Source organism: Stigmatopora argus, chromosome 17 (assembly GCF_051989625.1).
Source record: "Stigmatopora argus isolate UIUO_Sarg chromosome 17, RoL_Sarg_1.0, whole genome shotgun sequence".
Taxonomy (NCBI): Eukaryota; Metazoa; Chordata; class Actinopteri; order Syngnathiformes; family Syngnathidae; genus Stigmatopora; species Stigmatopora argus.
In genome coordinates, this window is record NC_135403.1 from 7148805 (window position 1) to 7170968 (window position 22164).

At 35.7% G+C, this 22164-nt stretch overlaps 1 protein-coding gene across 1 annotated transcript in view; it reads left to right on the top strand.

The window, feature by feature from the left end:
• Positions 1–22164, top strand: part of vav3a (vav 3 guanine nucleotide exchange factor a) — a 66659-nt gene that overhangs the window by 27463 nt on the left and 17032 nt on the right. The window contains exons 3-20 of the mRNA XM_077624899.1: positions 4734–4792; positions 4886–4951; positions 6682–6790; positions 7859–7960; positions 8667–8735; positions 9594–9697; positions 9809–9908; positions 10097–10192; positions 12410–12478; positions 12806–12892; positions 12977–13062; positions 14184–14316; positions 16197–16306; positions 17064–17165; positions 18113–18204; positions 20477–20586; positions 20670–20699; positions 20846–21133. Of these exons, the coding sequence (XP_077481025.1) occupies positions 4734–4792; positions 4886–4951; positions 6682–6790; positions 7859–7960; positions 8667–8735; positions 9594–9697; positions 9809–9908; positions 10097–10192; positions 12410–12478; positions 12806–12892; positions 12977–13062; positions 14184–14316; positions 16197–16306; positions 17064–17165; positions 18113–18204; positions 20477–20586; positions 20670–20699; positions 20846–21133 (1812 nt within the window). The remainder of the gene's footprint in view (positions 1–4733; positions 4793–4885; positions 4952–6681; positions 6791–7858; positions 7961–8666; positions 8736–9593; positions 9698–9808; positions 9909–10096; positions 10193–12409; positions 12479–12805; positions 12893–12976; positions 13063–14183; positions 14317–16196; positions 16307–17063; positions 17166–18112; positions 18205–20476; positions 20587–20669; positions 20700–20845; positions 21134–22164) is intronic.

Below are 22164 nucleotides of genomic sequence, written 5' to 3' on the forward strand. Positions count from 1 at the left end.
TGCCAGTTGTAAGTTCCCTCCCTCAAGCTGTCAGGAAGGTGTATATTTGGCAAATCAGATGTGTTTGTGCATCAAGGCCTTGAGCTGTGGGGGAATCTCAGCCTATCTGAGTGTGTGTAAATTGTACATTTGTGTGACTCATATATATGATGTTCGTTTGTTATTATTGTATGAATGCTGTGGGAGAGCAAGGACTATTTCAAGGATATTAATTAATTAATTGATGGAAATAGACATCTTGTTGCTAAAGAAGCTAGTAGGAGGCTGAGCAAATCGTCATATCATATGGAGACAGATTTCTCTGCTTTTTAGTTGACTCGCAGCAGATCAAATGACTGAGTTGTGTAAGTGTGCAACTGAAGGTAGACGAGGGTTTCTCAGTCTTCAACTTCCACTGGGCCAGATCTGTTCCAATGTTTTTTTTTCTTCTGGAAAATACATTTCGGGAACATGAGATAATGTAAGCAGCTGGGCTTGTTGTTATGTCATTATTTTAGAGTGACAGAACTAGATGAACTTAGGGATAAAGATACCATCATGAACATGTACATCATTTGATGGTGTGGAACATTTTCACTTAATACTATCAGGCATGTTTATTTAAGCACGTTTTGTGCCGCTGGAATTGATAAACCCTCGCAATTGCTTCTGTAAAGACTCCAGAATGTCCATGTTTATTAATCAAATTGTATGTTCTGAGTACACTTCTGTACATTATCTGATTACTACATTAAGTAGCTTGAACATATATTTTTTAGCCTAGACCAAGGGTGGTTCACGGGCCGCTTTAACATCAACTCGATTTCACGTGGGCCGGACCATTTTAGATATAATATTTAGATTTTTTTATTTTTATAAATGGATTAAAAGAACTGGATTAAAAGCCCTGAATATTCCGTTTTTTATTGATCTAAAACAATGTTTATTTTAGCTTTTTAAAATATATTTTTTAGATTTTACAAAATGATTTTTGAACTAAACACACAGAAAAAAATGGATTAAAAAAATACAATTATTGATTTAAAAGGGGGAAAATCAGGAAATTTAATATACATCGAATACTCTTCATTTTAATCTGATCCTAAAACAGAAAGTCGGCACTCATGATTTACTTTCCCGGGCCACACAAAATGATGCGGCGGGCCAGATTTGGCCCCCGGGCCGCCAGTTTGACACAAGTAGCCTCGACTCTTCTAGTGCCTTTCCTATTTTATCTTATTTATTTTTTAGAATAATTATTTGGACTAACTACTTGGAAATAAAAGTAGGGAAATGGTATTTTTATAGTATATTCTCTACCAGAGATTGGATGTTACAATTTCTGGAAGGGTGGTTGGATTCTGATTTGTGTGGATATAAAAACAGTTTAACCATTCTTAGATAAGTGCAGGAAATATTAAAAGAGACTCTTGAAGTGATGAAAAAAAATAACCATAGAGGACAGACATTGTTGTCAATATTCTTAGATTCCAGTTGGCTATGTGCATTATCATCATCAACATTGTAAAAAGTGACTTAGAAATTTGCTATTTGGCAAAAGTGTGAGTTAGATTTGTCATGGAAATTCCACTCACAACAAGAACAGAGAGGAAACGTGTTCCGCATTCAAAATATCTCTGTATAGTCAGGTTTCCTAATTATGTATAACGGGTGTTAATGAGTCGTGGCTTTGATTGCCAAACATTAGCTCGCCTCTGTCTCTGAGCTTATCAGATTTTTATTGGCTCCTCACTGCGTGAACTGAATCTCAGATAGACTCCTGTTGGAAAAACAAAACAAAATCGGATGCATAGTTTCAATGTGTTATTGTGTATAGAAGCACAAATTAGAAAATAAACATCTTCAGTTATACTTTAACTTTATGCAGTAATCAAGGTAAAAGAAACAGCACTCAATTGAATTGAAACAAAGTACTGTTGAATGTTTCACAACTGCAGTATTTCTATTAAGCAAAAACATGTACAAATCCTTGCTTTTTAAAAGTAGCATTTCACATAACCAGTGTTCACCATTTTAATTTGCACTCACTAGTGAATTCTTGATAAGTTTCTGTCATAACTTTCAAACAGAATTGTTCTGACTTTGTGATGTGTTGGTTTTAATCAGCTTTGTTCAAACATGGCGAGAAAATTCGATACAGAAGAAGAATTTTCTGGGCAAAGAAACACACTGAGGGTTTCAACTTATGACAGCCATTAAAGCATCAGTAATACCGCAGTGGTTTTCTGCAGCCAATTCTTAGTGTGTGTTTTCCATATCCAGATTAAAGACATTTAATACCTTTTCAGTGACACTTTTTCAAAAGTAGATTTTGTAATGGACTGTATTGCAGAACTGCGATGAACAATCTTTCCAATATAAACCTTTCTAACACTAGCAAATTCCCTTTTTTTAAAAATTTATTTATTTTTTACATAATAACAAGAAGTAAGCATTGGAACCGAGTGTACGTTATGTTAACTCTGCGTGAAGGGGCTTTCACACCTGCTCATCTACTGTGCTTGAATATGTCCCTCAGTGTTGGGCTCCTGGTTATTTCGGATCAGATGATCGCAGGTCATCCTCCAGTGAGACTATTGACGTGTGAAATTTCTTTTTGTGCATGCCTCTTTTTAAAATGTACGACAAAAATTGTTTTCATCACCTCTCAAGTCTGAGTGGATGACTAGGCAAGGTTATAGTATTTTATCATTGTACATTACTGTAATATATTTAATGCATGGGATGTTTTATCGTAACCATTCTTTTTATTTCAAATAATCCCATCCATATGAATGTTACTGTTAAAGTTGAAAATATGGGCAGCTTGGTGCATGAGTGGTTAGTGCGTCTGCCTCACAGTGGGAGATCTGGGTTCAAATCCAGGTCGGTCCACCTGTGTGGAGTGTGCCTGTTTATATAGTTTATTTTTATTGGGCTATTTGGGCTATTTTTGTTCCCTAAATTGATTTCACTGCCAATTGGACTTTTAACCTCAACCTTTAATTAGCATTTTTTTGGATGCTAGACATGTATTATTCATTCATTCATTTTCTGAACCGCCTTATCCTCATTAAGGTCGGGAGGGGTGCTGGAGCCTATCCCAGCTGACTTCGGGCCAGAGGCAGGGGACACCCTGAATCGTTGGGGGCACAAGGAGATGGACACCTATGCACACTCACCCATGCATAGGGGCAATTTAGAGTGTCCAATCAGCCTACCCTGCATGTTTTTGGAATGTGGGAGGAAACCGGAATACCCGGAGGAAACCCACGCAGGCTCAGGGAGAACATGCAAACTCCACGCAGGTGGACCCACCTGGATTTGAACCCTAGACTCCAGAGCTGTGAGGCCGACGCGCTAACCACTCAGACGCCGCCCGCCCACATGTATTATTAGTCTTATTGTTTTTTATATGTACTTATTGACTTTATTCTGCCCAAAATGTATTTGGTCATGTGCAGATGGTCACTTGTGTTGCAAATGTGTGTGACTCACATAATCAGAGGAGCTGAAGGGCACGGTGTGATGCGACTCATCCTACTGGAGTCCTTCCCGAGTTCTGTTCAGCCCACACTGAATATTGTTGCCACAGCCAACTGGCATTTCTTCACTGTTGGATATAAAACAAACCCAAGCTAATAGATTGCAAGAGTGAATAAATGCTGTGGGAATATTACGTGAGAATAATATGGAGGTATTATACCTCATTCAATATGTTTAGATTACCTTTGTCTCTAAGGTAGTTATTACTTACTCATTTTTTTAAAATGCTCACCCTTTTAATGTGAAAAGAAAAAAATAATCCTTGAGGATTGTTTGCAATTTTTTCCAAAAAATGACAAAAGCTATCATTTCATAAACAATCCCAACAAAAATGGATCACAAATGATTGTTTAAACCAATTTTAAAAATTCTAGCTCGAATTATGTAACCAAATAAACCGAAACAGTGCACATACACAACCAACAACCAGAATTCAATGCATATTGCTCACATCCAGATTTCCTCGAAATGGAGCTTCATTCACTTGAAGTACAATTATTTCATATCATGTGTCAGTCTTCCTTTTTTTTCTTCCTATTAGCTACTGATGGAGGACAGTGAAAAGCTATGGTAGTTGTGTGATCGGTACTGATCCGTTAGAGCTTCCACCTCAGGCCAAATGTATCTACTCACCATGTCTCTCTCTCTGTGTGTCGTGTCAGTGAACTGATGACCCATAAAAGGCTGTCTGTGGTTCCTTTGCCACATTGCAACAAAAAGAACCACTAGAACATATGGCTGATGACTCATGACAGTCATTTCTCCATACTGAAAAACTTTATGAAGGGTTTATGGAGTCATGTTCATATACTAATTTTCCTCATGCATGAATTTTCTAATTGTTAGTTGACATATTTTCATGCAAATATCAGTTGTGTTGAAGAGTTTGAAAAGGCTACCCTCTAGTGTTGGTTATGGAATTTTCTCCACTTGCACAGTCCAATGCTTATAATACTGTTACTAAATGTCCAAATGATATTTACTCTTAATTTGTTTTAGTTTTTTGCCAGCAAAAACAAATATTAGTATGACATTAACACCATCAAAATGCATGTTTCTCAACAATTTACAACCTAAACGGTGGTCTAATTCTTTGTATCAGAGACTGTTATGATAGTTTTTGATTGAATTACCACTTTTGTCACATTATTATAATTTTTAAAATCCTCTGAAAATTTTGACATTTAACATGTTTATTGATTTTTCAGGTAATGGACACACTTTCTAAGCTTTCTCACACACCGACGGCCCAACAAACTGGAATTAGGTATGTTTCACTTCATACAAGAACATTAGTAATTTTTTTTATACTATTTTTTTTCTTTCACAACAAAGCCAAAATATATATTTCGTTTTACAGGTCATTTCCAACTGAAGAAAGTGTTGAAGATGAAGACATCTACAACCACCTCGAGGACTTAATAGAGTAAGAATAACATATCCCGACTCTTTCTAACATGATTCAGTTTTAGGTTGGAAAATAAAAGTATGAATGTTCCATTGTCATCAATTGCCTTGAACAACTCGGCTTCTTAGTGAAATTATGTAGCTTTTTGCTTTCGGGAATTTTGTCTCCCTCCTACAAATCCATGCTGTTGTATTCTTGCGGAACATTTGTTGCCTGGGTGTTGACTGGAAGGCATCCACCTCCCACAAGTCTTTCAGCATTACCTCACCCAGCTTTTTCCCACTACGAGGCATGTAAAGTTTGTGGTTTGACCGTCGTGTTCTTTAGTTTCTGTTTATCTTTGATTTCCTACTTACTCAAGAAGCATTTACATGCTAATTGAGAGCCTCGGGCCTTGTTTCAACTTGGAACACTAACCAAAATAAGTAACCTGAAATGTGAGGATTGTAATGAGGCCATTTCTATTCATGTATACTAAGGGTTTTTAAAGTAACCTTATCAAAACAACAAATGCTGATTTTCATTCCATCTGTAAAGTGAACAGTGATAAAACCCATTATTGTACAATCGTCCTCAAAAACCCACAATTTCAAGTATTTATGCAGCAAACAGGAAACATTTTATGCTGTGATTTACTATTGTAATAAAAATCAGTTGAGAGAGAAAATGTTACAGTTAAAGTGCTTTTGGAAGGCTCACATTACTACAAAGCTCTGCTCTATGTTAGTGCTGACAGCTCCAGGCGCTGAAGAGAGTTTGCAAGTGAGTGTTGACAGATGGGATGTAGTAGTAGGTTTCCGGTAGCGCCAAGCACTGGACATGTGGGAAGTTGATGTTAAGTTATTTAACTGATCCCCATTTTGATTTTGACTTTTTGCACTTCTTCCTTCAATGTTTGAATGATGTTGTTTAATGGGAATCATTCATTCAGATCACAATCACATACACCAACAGCAATGTTCTCTCTAATTTGTTGTTTGTCTGGGCAGAAAGACAACCTCCCTGAGCACACTGAAGAAGTAGTAGGCGAACGGACCCGGAAAGATGTGCACACTAGGATTTTAAAGAAATTGCACAGCTTGTAAAATATATATTTGTCATACTCTCTAAATTGTCATTGTGAGCAACATCATCATTGCTGGCTATGGGCGCACACCAGTATCACACCTGCCATAAGCAGGTGTATGTCTACTACACATAAATGATTTAGTAATAATAAAATGTAATGATTAATATATATGAATGGGCGGCCCGAAGGATGAGTGGTTCGCGCGTCGGCCTCACAGCTAAAAAAAAATGGAATTTTATTTTGTGCGCTCCATATGATTTACTGTGCGCAGAGAAGACGAGAGTAGTGCGCAATTGCGCACGCGCACAGCTTAGAGAGAACATTGACCAACAGGAGTACATTTATTATCTTTAAGGCATGCTTTTACCAGACTGGACTCCTTTTAGGCCAGTCATTGAAATAATGTACTTTACTTGAGGCTTCATGGCCAGTGGAAGCAGTACAAATTAAACTATAAGGTCACAAAGTTAAAACTCGAAGACATCAAGGGATCCTGAATTCATTCATCAACACTGACAGGAGCAAAAATAACATTAACAAGACTACATTTTTATTTTGTAAATGTACACACAATTTTAGGTGTTGTAATTCAGTATTTAGGAAAGTACTGCGAGAAAATTGCTAAATAACAATAAGCAGCTGCTTGGCATAACTTGGTGTTTTGTCATCTGTGTTGCAGTGAGAACGGGGTGGAAGATGAAGAGGATCTATATGACTGTGTGTATGATGATGAAGAAGGCGGTGAAATATATGAGGACCTTATGAAAACGGAAGCTCTCGTTCCCCAGGTGAGTCATTTTCTCACATCACTCCTGTGAGTTATGATTTTACATGACATACTATCGCATCAGATGACACCGACTCAAGACATGCACATACGGGGAACAACCTAATATGTGTTGAGATGTTACAGTAGAATTGTACTACTGAAAAAGACAGAAATCCTTGAGCTGTTTCCTGCTTTAAAAGGGTATCATTGAAGTAAAGTGGCATGCAAATGTATGGGCACCCAACCAATGCCTTCAGGGCACTTGGCACATTAGATCCAAAAAGTTATTACGATCAATGGCAATTGTATATATATATATATATATATATATATATATATATATATATATATATATATATATATATATATATATATATATATATATATATATAAAATAGTTTGATTTGTAAACCCCTATATTATATTCTAGTACAATAATACCGCTTCAACTTTTGCGGCTTAACTACATCGCAGATTTTTTTCTGGGGATTTTTTTTTATACATTTTTTAAAATTATTTTTATTATTTTAAGTTCATAAAAAATTGAAAATCCACGCTGAAACTCGCAAGCGGAAGCAACTTCCCTGTCTTCCTCTTGCTACTAGGACGCAGCACTGAAGAAAAAATAAATACATTCAAATCAAAAGCCTTTATTGTCATCATACACAGCTGCGTATAACAAAATTGGTATACGAAACTGTGTATGATGACAATAAAGTCTTTTGTTTTGATTTTATTTATTTTTTTAAACTGGGGTGAGACTACTTTGCGGTTTTTCAATTATCGCGGCCATGTCTGGTTCACATTAACCGCGATAAACGAGGTATTACTGTAATTCACTATTAACACATTTATTATTAGTGGCAAAATGTAAAGTATACACACTGGAAATAATTAATGTTTTCTAAAAAACTCAATTTTACATGATGGCTTCTCAGGTCGGGCCTTTTTTTAATCCTAAAATTGCACGCACATTATCATAAAAACAATTTGAAAGCACGTGTATCGGAATTTATTCCAGCGTTTCACTATAATATATATATATATTTTATGCCATTATGTCTGTGCATGCACTTGTATTATGTAGGTGTTCCAAAAACAGGCAGAGATTGACATCAGGAGCTGCTGTTTAACAGAGATCAAGCAGACGGAAGAGAAATTTTCGGACACACTGGATTCTATAGAAAAGGTACATACGGCGAGATGATGCTGTGATTTTTTTAGTTGTACACTGTGTACAAAACAACTGAATCATAATTACAATTGCTAAACTATTCCAATTAAACTAAGATTTGTCGGTCAAACCAGGGCAAGACATTTTATTATTGTTATTATTTGCCTCAAGTTGGAGGTCTTTGTACTGTGTGCATAATGCGTATCATCTAAAATCAAATTAAATGCTTTGCTAAATCTAATATCTTATTCATTAACCAGTAACGAGCCAATTGATTGCGCTCATAAGCAGCAAAAAGTTCAGGCACTCTCCAGGTGCATGGTGGGAGGCTGCCTATCTTTTGACCCATTCCCTTTTACTTGTCTTTTCATTCATGTTTATGTTTGAAGAGTAGAAAAGCCCCTTCTTGATTTCCCATTGGAGTCTAGCAGTAGATGACTTCCAATGTGAAGTGGATGGTGTAATTTACCATGCACTTGCTCGCTCCTTTGAGGTGGAGAGGGCGACTAGGCGGCGGAAGCATTTCCGAGAGGAAATCATTAAATTGCCAACTCTGAAAATGAGATTATTGTCATGCCCAGACAATCCTCCTTGTTTTCGCTGATGGCAGCGACTTTGCAACTTGGTGGCCTACTATTATTGCAGACTTTTGCAAAATGACTTGCCCACAACTATTTTAGAGGAACTAAATTCATTCCCATGCCTTCTCTTTCCATTGCAGAACTTTATGACACCACTCACTGTGTTTTTATCCACGGCTGAGATGGAAAAAGTGTTTGTGAATATCCCCGTAAGTCATATCATTTATATAATAAAGTAAACCTTTCTTCACTGTGCATGATTTAGTGTGGTGCCAATGCAATGTCTCAACTAACAACAAATATGATGTATACTATGAATAGAATTGCTTATTTTGTTTGAGTCATTTAGTCTTATATACATTGTATTTATTCAGAGTGCTGCATGTAGGTATATACTTTTTTAAAAGTTAATTCAATATAGCTCATGTACAGCATAGTATTAGAGTTGACTAGTGTATTTCATCAAATCTCTTCTGTTAATGAAGCACACAATATACCTTTAGTTTATTTTTATATACCTATATATTATATATATTTTATATAATTATGATTTTCAATATACCTTTAATTTATTTTTAATATAACAATGTATTATATTATATTATATTTTTTTATATAATTATGATTTTCAATATTCCTTTAATTTATTTTTATATACCTTTATATTAAATGATATATATTTTTTATATAATTATGATTTTCAATATACCTTTAATTTATTTTTATATACCTATATATTATATATATATGTTTATATCCTTATATATTAAATTATATATATTTTTATATAATTATGATTTTCAATATACCTTTAATTTATTTTTATATACCTATATATTATATTATATATATTTTTATATAATTATGATTTTTCAATATACCTTTAATTTATTTTTATATACCTATATATTATATTATATATTTTGTTATGTAATTATGATTTTGAATATACCTTTAATTTATTTTTCTATACATATATATTATATAATATATATTATTTTTATAGAATTATAATTTTTCAATATACCTTTAATTCCGACCTATGGTTATTTCTGTGTATGTTACAGGACCTAGTGAAAGTCCACAAATGTTTACTGCAGGAAATTCAAGACTCTGTCCAACACAGAAGTGCCCAAAATCTTCACCAGATCTTTATTGCTTTCAAAGAAAGGTAAATTACATTCACCGAATGTAGTGGTGTATTAAAAAAAATCATAGCTCACTGTTGACATTTTTTAGTCTCCAGCTTCACATTTTATCGCCCCCCGTTTTATCTCTCTAGATTGCTAATCTATGGGAAATACTGCAGCGATGTGGAAACAGCCATTGCCACTTTAGACAGTATATGCAAAGATAGAGAGGACGTACGGATGAAGCTTGAGGTAATAAATATGTTTTTAAAAAGCAATTATTGTTTATTTGGTTAAATTATTAAAGTACATCAGCAATCTCTACTAAACTGGCAGACAGTGCCTTCAGGTGTGCATCTAAAGAATTGCAGTTCTTGTCAGAATTTCAGTTTTAATGTCTTTTTCTAACAAGCTATCTTTTGTGTTTATAATTTGCACAGGAGTGTTCTAAAAGAGCCAACTATGGTAAATTCACTTTAAGAGATTTGCTGGTGGTTCCTATGCAGCGGGTCTTGAAGTACCACCTCCTTCTGCAGGTGAAGTTGTCTATTTTTACCTCAATTGTTATTTTTAGTATAATGGCATGATAAATAAATACGGTACTTTTTAGTGCTATTAATACTTAACATTAGCGAGCTCACACAATTGTGGCATAATTCTTTATTTACTGCATTGCATAGTAATTACTGGATCTCTGTTTTATTTTTTAGTTATGTTTTCCAAAAAACATAAAAAAACGTATGAGGTGGGGAGTCAATACAGTACATTTATTCATTGTTTTAATAAAAAATAAAAAATAAAATAAATACATCTTTTACATACTCCAAGGAGGAGGAAAACCAAACCTACTATTTTCCACTAGGGGCGCTGCTGTCTAACTTTTCTATTTTTTGGGAGCTTGAAGGAAGAAAATACACTCACTTGTCAACAGTCTAGAACTGTTGTATTTTCTTACTTTTTGTTTTAATTCTATTTTTATACACTTAAACTCATACCCTCACCCTTTACTCTTATATGGATACTCTGCACAAGATTGTGTCCATGGAAACGGTTTGTCTATTATCAATATTGGTGAGATTTGAGGCCACATGGCTCACTACTATCACATCTTATTAGTTTCAAATATGTTTAATGGGGTTAAACTTAGGACTCTCACCTTTTTTTTGCTTTTAATATTGAGGAACAGGAGTAGAATGAGCATTAAGATAAAAAAGCAAAATAGGCATTTTTAATGTAATCATGATTTGATTTGGGTTTGTGAGATTTAACCTGTATAAATATTTGATACACTAGCATCTATTGTGTATCTACACGTTTATCATATTTATTTAAAAGAAACAACTATTCCTAATTAGTCATTAGAAATGAATCATCTTGATATAATATATCATATAATAAGATATGATTTACTTTATAAATCTTTCTAGTAAAAATACCATAAAGAAGAGCTACATGATTTTTTTCCCAAAATACTTCCTTACCATCATCCACTCTATGGGTGTATCTACATGACACATAGGGCATCTATAAAATGCTGTGAAGTATACTTGAGTTGCAGTAAATCATTTGCAGGATTACTTTTCCTCACTGGCTACAGTCTCAGATTCTTTCGCTGTTTCATCTTTTCTCTGTTCGCCTCCCTTACCATGCCCTCACTGTGTTCAATCTTGCCCTAACCTGGCTATCTGTTTTTTACAATCCCTTGCCCTGTATCTCTGTGGATGCACTGTGGATGCTCTGTGGATGTGTGCAGGTGGAAGCAAGGTTTGATAAATAGAACTCTGCCAACTCGCCAGTGATAATAATGCCACAGTTGAGCATGAGTGACATCAGGGATTTGAGCAGTACCAAGCGAACGTATATACACTGTACATATCTCCCTCTGGGATTCATTGTGTGAGAAAGAGAGGGACATTTTATTGGCCTGGAAGAAGGACATGCATGGCATCCTTCCTTATCCTTCACTGTTGCGGTCTAGATGTCTTGTTTTACGCTGGTGCTGGCAAGCAATTTTAGATACACACTTTTTCGTACACATGCGCACACCATCGGATATGTTTCTTTTGCACTAACCTTTTCCATTTCATATCTGGATCTGACGTTTCAACTTCTTGGCTGAGATGTAGCTGTGCAACCGAATATGTTTGCTCATATATACAATAACAGTTTTTTTGGGGATTTTGCACATTGACTTTTCCATACACAGTCGTGTGGAACATTGTGTTTTTTTTTATCCAGTGGATAATTATGCAAATCATGTTTCCTATACAATGCAGTGTGTTCCCATGGGCCATTTTACAAAAAGGAAAACAAAAAATATGTTGACTGTTACGCACTTTTGAACCATTTGAGTTTTACTCCTAGCATGATAATGCTATTGGCTATGTTAAAATATTTTTAAGTGACAGTCAAGTGAAATATGGAAATCAAAGATGCTTATTTGAGTCTGACCACAAATTCCAGCATGGAAAAATAGCCATGAAACACCCCTTAAACCTATAATTTTATTTTTTGCTTTCTGAATCTTCCATCACAGTAAACGAGAAAAAAAACTTTAAGACATCGATGTGATATTGTGTCAATCCCTGCTTGAAGATAACTCAAATTAATTCCTGTTAACAGCTAGAAATGAACTAGCCTAGTGCCCATTGTTAGCTGGGATAGGCTCCAGCACCCCCCATGACTCTTGTGAAGATTAGCAGTATGAAAATGAATGAATGAATGTTTCAAATAACTTTGTTTCCCTTCAATAGGAGCTCGTCAAACACACTCACGATGCCACAGAAAAAAGCAATCTGCGAAAAGCGCTAGATGCCATGAAGGTAGTAGTTCAATCTTTTTGCTACAGAAACCTATCAGCTATATATTGTTATTGTTTTTATGTTGATTTATTTTATCAAAGGTGCTATGAATTATTACAGCAATTGACCTTAAAATTATAGTCCATGAATTTGAATGTCAAACTTGTTTTTGCTCATGTAAAATTAAAGTAGTGCAGTCATTTTCATTATTTTGACATGGTTACCATTTTAATGCACTTATACCAAAAAACAGGGTGAATATGCTTGTAAATGCTTAGATGTGTATTTCAGGGAGAGCAAGTGTCTTTCAAAACAACCTAATTGTAATTTGTGCCTTGTCATGAGCAGGATCTGGCCCAGTATGTCAATGAAGTCAAGAGAGACAATGAGACTCTGAGAGAAATAGATCAATATCAAAAATCCATTGAAAACCTGGTAAGCAGTCCGCTTTCTCCAAATTCCTTTTTTTCCTATAATCCCCAGTGTATTTCATCTTTATTTTGCTTTTGTCCTTTCAAGAATCAGCCTCTTAGTAACTATGGACGCCCCAAAGGTGACGGAGAAGTACGGGTGGCCTCAGTTGACAAACGAGCTAAACAGGACCGGTGAGATCTCTTGATGTATTTCTGGTTGATTGATTGACAGAAGGCCCACGCAACTACACACTCCTAGTTACTAATTCTTGTATGTGTTGAGGCCTCAAAACAGGTCAAAATTAAAATCAATTAAATTAATTGTTACATACCCTAAGCCAAGTTAATACAATGTATCACCCCTTTAAACCCTTGTGAGGATAAGCGGTTCAGAAAATGAATGAATGAATAAAATCCACTATATGTAAATATCACTTTTGATTCGCACTCTAAGTGAGTTAATCATTTGACAACATATATTTATTATTAAGGTTGCAGTATTGCATTTTGAGCATGCCCAAAGTTGTACTATCTTGCTAACTATTGTGATATTTTTTTATATAATATATAATAATATTTTTTTCCCGAATACGGGATGAAATAAAGTTCTAACCTAACCAAATATATAGATTTCAGGCAGCTCTCAATATCATTCGGTACTACCGCACTGCAAACTACATCCACAATAGTTAACACAACCGGAGTACCCCAAGAAAACTCACACAAGCCTGGGGTGAACATGCAAACTCCACAAAAGAAGGTCCAGACCGGTATTGAACCCTCGATCTCAGAACTGTGAGGCCAACGTGCTAACCATTCAAAATGCAGTTTAAAAAAATATATTATACAAATCAATGTTCCCTCTAAGCTGCATGCATGCGCAATTGCGCACTACTCTCGTCTTCTCTGGGCACAGCAAATCATATGGAGCGCACAAAATAAAATCCCTTTTTTTTTTTTTTTTTTTAGCTGTGAGGCCGACGCGCGAACCACTCATCCGCTGGGCCGCCCATTCATAGATATTAATCATTACATTTTATTATTACTAAATCATTTATGTGTAGTAGACATACACCTTCTTATGGCAGGTGTGATACTGGTGTGTGCCCATAGCGAGCAATGATGATGTTGCTCACACCGGTACTCAGTGTGCTCAGGGAGGTTGTCTTTCTGCCCAGACAAACAAAAAATTAGAGGGAAGATTGATACAAATTATACCCATGTCACCATGTATTTTAGAAACTCAATATTTTCCAATTTTTCAATATTTTGAAAGACATTCCCTTAAAGGTGTTTTTGTTGTTAAATTGCAGGCATATCTTCTTGTTTGATGCTGCTGTTATTGTTTGTAAGCGACGAGGAGACAACTACGAGATGAAAGATGTGATAGACCTGCACCTCTTTAAGATCACGAATAACCCCACGTCAGATAAGGAGAACCGAAAGGTTTGTGCATCATTGCATTCGGTTCAAACACATAGTTTGCAATCTATGAAAAAAAAGAATTACGTAATGTTAGTCTCAGTCTTCACAATGCTGCAAAGGGAAAAGGACAGTTGGCATTTTGATAAACAATAGGTGTGACTGTTATTAGAAGTGGTGTTGCTTTAAGAAATCACTGTGTTGTGACCTTTCGGAGTTGGATAGGTTTGTTTATTTCTCCATTGCACTGTTTCAAAGTTAGCACTTGAAAGTTGGCATTCAACAAATCTGTGCACACTTATTTGTTTTCATGACGTTAGGTTATTGGTCAGTTTCTATTTTAACTGGGCCCCATTGATAAGATTTCACCTTTTATCAAGCACTCAGTCTAACGTTTACCCCACATGTTTACCAAAGGCTGCTGAGACAGGCTTCAGTTCACCATGGACCTTAGTTTGATCAAGTAAAATAGAAAATTGATATTTAATTATTTTTCTTTAGACGCATTTATTAAGGTTATTAAGTTTAATGTGGTAGGTTATACTACTCTTATGTGTAATGTTTAAAAAATGTTTTTATATAACTTACTGGAATAGCGCATGAAAATTTGAACTATGGTGAATAGTTGTGAGTGCCCAGTACCTAATCGGATTTCTTAACTTCAGTGATAAGAGAAAACAACCGACAAAATGAAAACTACTCATCCATAACATTTGATACATATTTTATATATTTTCTCACTCCACTCTCCACTGGAAACAATTTTGTAGTTTTCTTTTTTTTACTGTCTGTAGTAAAGCTGTTATGTAGCGCTTCACTTGCTACTCATGTGACTTTTTCTGATGTTAAAAAAATTAAACAAGAAGCTATAAAAATGCAGCTTTAGAGTGCCATAAATAATATTATTATTATTGTTAATAATAATAACAATAAAAACACTACTACTAATAATAAAAAAATAGTAATAATAATAATAAAAATGCTACTAATAAAAATAAAAAATACTACTACTACTAATAAAAATACTACTACTAATAATAAAAAATACTACTAATAATTGTAAAAATACTACTACTACTAATAATGAAAAATACTACTACTAATAATAAAAATGCTACAACTACTACTAATAATAGTAACAATAATAATAAAAATGCTACTACTACTACTAATAATAGTAATAATAATAATAAAAAAATACTACTACTAATACTAAAAAATACTACTAATAATTGTAAAAATACTACTACTAATAATAATAAAAATACTACTAATAATAATAAAAATGCTACAACTACTACTACTAATAATAATAGTAACAATAATAATAAAAATGCTACTACTAATAATAATAGTAATAATAATAATAAAAATACTACTACTAATAATAAAAAATACTACTAATAATAGTAAAAATACTACTAGTAATAATAAAAAATACATATGATAATAATAAAAATACTACTACTAATAATAATAGAAATAATAATACATAGTAGTAATAATAAAACACAAAAGCATATTTTGACACATATGTTAATAGAGTCTCATTTAGCCTTGGACTTGTGTGATGGCAGCTGACAGGCTTTTTTTTTTTAGATTTTAGCCTGCTGTGTGATGTCCAGGAGTGATATGGCAAAGCTATCTCACACATGGGTTCCCCTGTTTATCATCTTTCTCCCTTGCTTTGTCTGTTGAGCAGCCCTCTAAACCTTTACTCTTTTTGTTTCCTGACCCTGAGGCATCGTTTTCTCTTTCACACATATCTCGCATCTCTTTTGCCTCCATCTGTCTCCCTGCATCCAGTCGCCCTCCTTATCACTTTGTATTTCAACAACACTCTGACTTGATGGAGTCGCCTTTGTTGTCTTTGCCGTCACACATTTGTTTTTCTTTCTTTGCAGTGGTCCTACGGATTCTACCTCACCCATAACCAGGGTCAGAATGGCTTTGAGTTCTTTTTCAAGACCAAAGAACTGAAAAAAAAGTGGCTGGAACAGTTTGGCATGGCCATGTGAGTAGTGTATATCACATTTGTGTGTACACAACAGTAGCTTTGTTGCACACTCATACTTTAATAGGAGTTTTTGAAATATTTGCCCAAGAAAACAAATCATTTTTTTATGTCTATGCCAGGCCATGAATAGGAATTATATATTTATTTATTATTCTTTCTTTGCTTAGAAATGGTGGAATAATATGAACATGATTTTCAAATTTATTACATAACCAAAATATGTGTCCCATTAATTATAACATTCAAAATAAGATACAAAATCGACGGAAAACGTTTAGTTTATAGTTATTTCAAAATAAGGTGAAAACACTCATTAAACCTGTCCCATGTAATGTTTGCCAATCGTAGGTTGCTTTTAAAGTGTATAAATTGATAATATATGGCTTTGAATGGGCAGAAACTATATTTAACTATAGTGATTTTAAATGGAACAAAGTGTTACATTTTGACTATAGAGGTTAAACCTTTTTTGCAATTAACATACATAATAACATTTATTTTTACACCACAACTTACATACTCTTATTATGTGTACTCTAATTAATTATTTTATTTTGGTATAAGCATATCAAAAGTAAGGAATGGCAAGTTCTTGCAAAAACATTGACACTGTTGGCACTATCAAATTATATATAAACACATTGCAGAGTGTCTTCCTGATGGACTTTGGTCAGTTTCAAAAAGTTCAAAGTGACTTCTCAACAAAATCAGCGTTTCATGACCGGTCTTTATACTGCTTTCTTTTTTTTTTTAGATCTAATATTCATCCGGAGAATGCAACAAACAATTTCCACGAGTTTCATATGCATACTTTTGAAAGAATTACCTCCTGCAATTCTTGCCATATGCTACTGAGGTAAGAGGCCATCAAGTTTACACACACATGCTCACTCAGTCAGCCACGTAAAAGGCAAAACATAGGTGACCACTTTTATTTGGATTGGATTGGATAACTTTATTCATCCCGTATTTGGGAAATTTCATTGTCACAGTAGCAAGAGGGTGAGAATGCAGATACAGGAATATACATTTTAGACATAAATAGATAGGTAATAAATAAATAAATACATAAATACATATATAAATAAGTAAATAAGCATTTTGCTGAAATATATATTATATATAAATACATATACATACATATATATATAAATATACTTATACATAAATATACATATACATACATACACATAGATGTACATGTATACATACATATATATAAATATACATACATACACATAGATGTACATGTATACATATATATAAATATACATATACATACACAGATGTATGTATACATACGGTTGATTTTTGATATTTCAACCCATATTCACATCTACTTATAATCCTGACTCCTGTCTCCCTTCTCTGATGAAATATTGATTTTTTAGAGTTTTTCTCTGGTATTTATTTACATATAATTTCAGAAAATACTAAACCGATGGTGCAGCGGTTCTTCCGCCTGATTTTGGTGCAGGTGTGATTTTGGTGTGATTGTGAGAGTGAGTGGTCGTCTGTCTCTATGTGCCCTCTGACTGACTGGCGACCAGTCTAGGGTGTAGTCTGCCTTTCCCCCAAAGACAGCTGGGTTAGGCTTCAGCAACCCCGGCAACCCTTTTGACGATGGGCGGTATGGAAGATGAATGAATGAGATATTAATTTGGGTTAAAATAATATAAAGGTCACTCTTTTACACTGTAGACTCTGCGTCTCCTGTCTTAGTTGCTTTCCTTATCTTTGCATTCTTGGGCATGCTCTTAGAAAACCTTAATAAACTGCAATGTCCTTGTCCCCTGTCTGCAGGGGCATTTTTAACCAGGGCTACCTATGCTCTAAGTGCGGTCTAGGCGCTCATAAAGAATGCCTGGGTCGCCTTGGCTCCTGTGGGAAAACGGGTAAGCTACCTCTATTTACATACATGCATACAAAGAGACATTGATACAGTGAATTTCAATTCAATCTTCAATTGCTTTTAATAAATATCCAGCAAAATTTTCTGTGAGAAACAAGGTGTCAATGTACAACATTAACCTGAATTGTATGTACACAACTACTGTTAGATGGCAGTGTGCACACCATGGGTGCATGAATGTTTATAGGAACATATGTGACTAAAATTGTGAGATTGTTGCAATGTCATTGCTCCAGAAAGGTTATTAAGGTGGATCTAGGGGAATTCATGAGTTTAGACCCTTAAGGGTGCCCTTAATACCAACAACCAAGGTTAGGCACATATTCAATAAGCGTTTCTTTCTAATACTCATTCAAATGCTCTTCTGCTTCCCTGTGAGGTTTTGACACAGAACACTGAAGGCAATGTCACTGTGTGCACTTGTAGTGCTCCTCCATGCTTGATAATATTATTTTTTTACAGAGGAGCTTTTAAAAATACTCCTTTTATTGTGCCCTTATTGCGTTTGCCACTCAGCTCCCTGTGCAGGAGCCTTGGCCGCTCTCAAAGAAATGGAGGGAAAACTTAAGAGGAGAAATAAAAAAGGCCTTCAGAAATCAGCTTAGTCTTGTGCTTATGAAAGCGTGTTAATGCGAGATAGTGAAATTCAAACTTTGTCAAATAATAATAATAAAAACTAAAATAAGAAATAAAACAGGCGGCCCAGCGGATGAGTGGTTAGCGCGTCAGCCTTACAGTTCTGGGGTCCTGGGTTTGAATCCACGTTGGTCCACCTGTGTGGAGTTTGCATGTTCTCCCTGGGCATTTGTGGGTTTTCTCCGGATACTCCCGTTTCCTCCTACAGTCCAAAAACATTCATGGTAGGCTAATTGGATACTCTAAATTGGCCTCAGTATGAGTGCGACTGTGAATTAGATTAGATTAGATAACTTTGTTGTTCAATTCAGGGTGTCCTGAAGTCAACTGGGATAGGCTCCAGCACCCCCGGTGACACTTGTAAGGATAAACCGGTTCAGAAAATGATTTGAATAACTAAAACAGGACATGGAAGGGCACGGCTGTGTTTCAAACTAAAGACATTTCAACCACTAGTGTGCAAGAAGTGTGTGTTGCAACCGTAGTGCGAGTTCCCCATAGCGAACCGCCACCTCGAGTTGTCCTGAGCATCTGTCACGGTGCTATCAGGTCGCAGAGGCAATAATGCCACCACCGGGGCCACCTAGCGCTATGTGCACCTGAGTAGATTTGGGCGACACCCGCCAAGGGAGAGCGTGGAACTGTGACGGCTGTGTTGTCGGTTTGAATTCCCTCACTCATTACTCCACACAGCTCTGCACCACCACTGCTGCGACACTAAGAACTGATACTTATGCAAGAGAAAAAAAAGTCCCTTTCAAAGTTTGCTTGAGAAGTTTTAAAGTACTTCTAATATTTACATATTGTAAACAAGACTTGTTTCATAATACGGTCTTTACGGAAATTTGGGTTCCAAAGTTATTTTCTTTTCTACTTTTCTGCTCCGTCTCTCATCTCATTTTCTGAACCGCTTTATCCTCATTAGGGTCACGGGGGTGCTGGAGGCAATCCCAGCTATCTCCGGGCCAGAGGCGGGGGGGCACAGTGAATTGGTGGCCAGCCAATTGCAGGGCACAAGGAGACTAAACAACCATTCAAGCTCACACTCATACCTAGGGGCAATTTAGAGTGTCAAATCAGCCTACCATGCATGTTTTTGGTATATGGGAGGAAACCAGAGTACCCGCAGGAAACCCACACAGGCCTGGGGAGAACATGCAAACTCCACACAGATGGACATGACCTAGATTTGAACCCTGGACCCCAGAACTGTGAGGCCAACATGCTTTCTGCTACGTATTTATCAATTTTAGGTTTGCGTTTTGTCTGTTGGTGTTATAGATCAGCAAATAAACTATGAAGAATAAAATATAGCAGAAGTTAGATGTTTATCCAGCTCTACTACTGACCAAGAGGAAAAAAAAAACATACTTATATAAATGTTCAAAGGAAAAAAATGCGGTCATAGTGAGACATTTAATCAAGGCTATTTCATAGTAATAGGAAAAATAGAAAATAGAAAAAAAGGACATACATTTTGCTCCATCTTTTTGGAAAACTGTTGGTTGATGTCATGACCAGCATATCATTCGATTCCCTGCGTTCTTCTTGGGGATACCCCAGATTTACTGGATAGTTAAAAAAATTCCAAGCATTCTTTTCTCTTTTTTCAATTTTAGATTCTGTCTCTGGACAGATTTCAAAATTTCAAAAACCTGACCGTACACCAGCTGTGCTGAACGCATCACATAACAGGAACAAACAATCACAGGTTCAATCTGCTATGCTTGTGAGTGCGCACATGTGCCATAGATAAATTTTTGTTTACCTGCATCTAGGTCTGTTATCAGCACACTGTGTTTATATAACCAGTCAAAGTTCACTCAAAGCCCACTGCGAAAGGTTTGCTTGTGTTTTCGTATATAAGCAACATTGTATGTTTGGGTGTGGATGTGTGCGTGTTCTGTATTAGTACATATAGGAGTGTGTGTACATGTGTGTACGCGTTTAACAGAGGTGTAGCCACTCCCTCAGGGAGCCAATAACAGAAACTGGCGGAGCAAAAACAAAACAACAAATACAGACACACACAGATCTGGCAACCTCTCCACTTCGCCAACCTCCATCGTCGTTACCTCCACTACCTGAGCTGTCAGGTAGCGGCAGCAAAACAAAGTGAACCGTGGTCAAACACGAGGCATCTGCCTTCACCACTAATGAGGGAGTGTTGCCTTGTACCAGTGAAGGCGTGCAAGTGTTTGCATGCACCTGCTAACCTGTCACTCACTATGCCTGTTCTCAAACCTTTTTCAGATCCTGGCTCTGTCCGAACTCAGGTGAGCTGCCTCTGTGTTTGCGCTGATCTCAGCGTTGTGTGTCTGCTGTCCTTCTCTTGTCCCAAGCTATGTTGCACCAACAGAGCTTAGCTCTCCTGCAGCTGTTTTCCAAAAAGACTCCAATTGCCTTTGCTTGGTGCAACTTACCCGTGCAGATTTATCCCAACATGGGTTTGCCGTGTCGTAAAAGGTTTCTTTGCTGCATTGCTGATATGTGCAATGCTATCAAGTAACTCCTTTACAGAAAATTGCACTAGGATTTTATAATGCACTTAAATAGTGTAGCTATAGCCTTGACTTGTAGGGATTACACTGTGATCGTATGTAATTCTGATCAGCAAAATCATGAAAGTTGTGAAGAGGTGACATTGAAACACATCCTGCTTTATAAACTTATGGAGCGTGTTTCTACTGAGTAATAAAGTTTGCAGACTGCCAAAAGTTGAGAATAGGTGGTGCAGTGCATATGCAGTGTGGTTGTCACTCACTTGTCACTTTACATGAAAAGAAAGAAAATGAAAAATACCCTGCTTTTGTGATGTTATATTTTCTACATAAAGTACAACACGATTGTGTGTCTTAGTAAACATTAATAGTTCAGGAGCAAGAAAACTCAGATAAAAAACAGTGTAGCCATAACATTTTACATAATTGCTGCATGAACTGAAAGTGGTCAATTACATTTTGATGATGACCTACATAAATACAATGTAGCATTGTATTTTCTTTAAAATTGAGAAACTGTTCACAAACCAGAAGCGATTATTTAACATGAAAGATTGCGCTGACTATTAGACAGATATTCAAATTCTATGCTAAATGAGCTGTTTTCAATTCTGTTCTTGATTTAGATGCATTCTTGTTATTTATGATAATTTTGCATTGGTGGAGGAAAAAAAAAGATCAGTAGTACTTGGCAATCGCTGTCTTAGTCAAAAACACAGATGGGGATTTACTATTCCAAACCGTACTGTCAGCTAAACAGAAATGTACTTGGAGAAAACGTTTGTTTGTTGAAAAGTTGTTTTCTC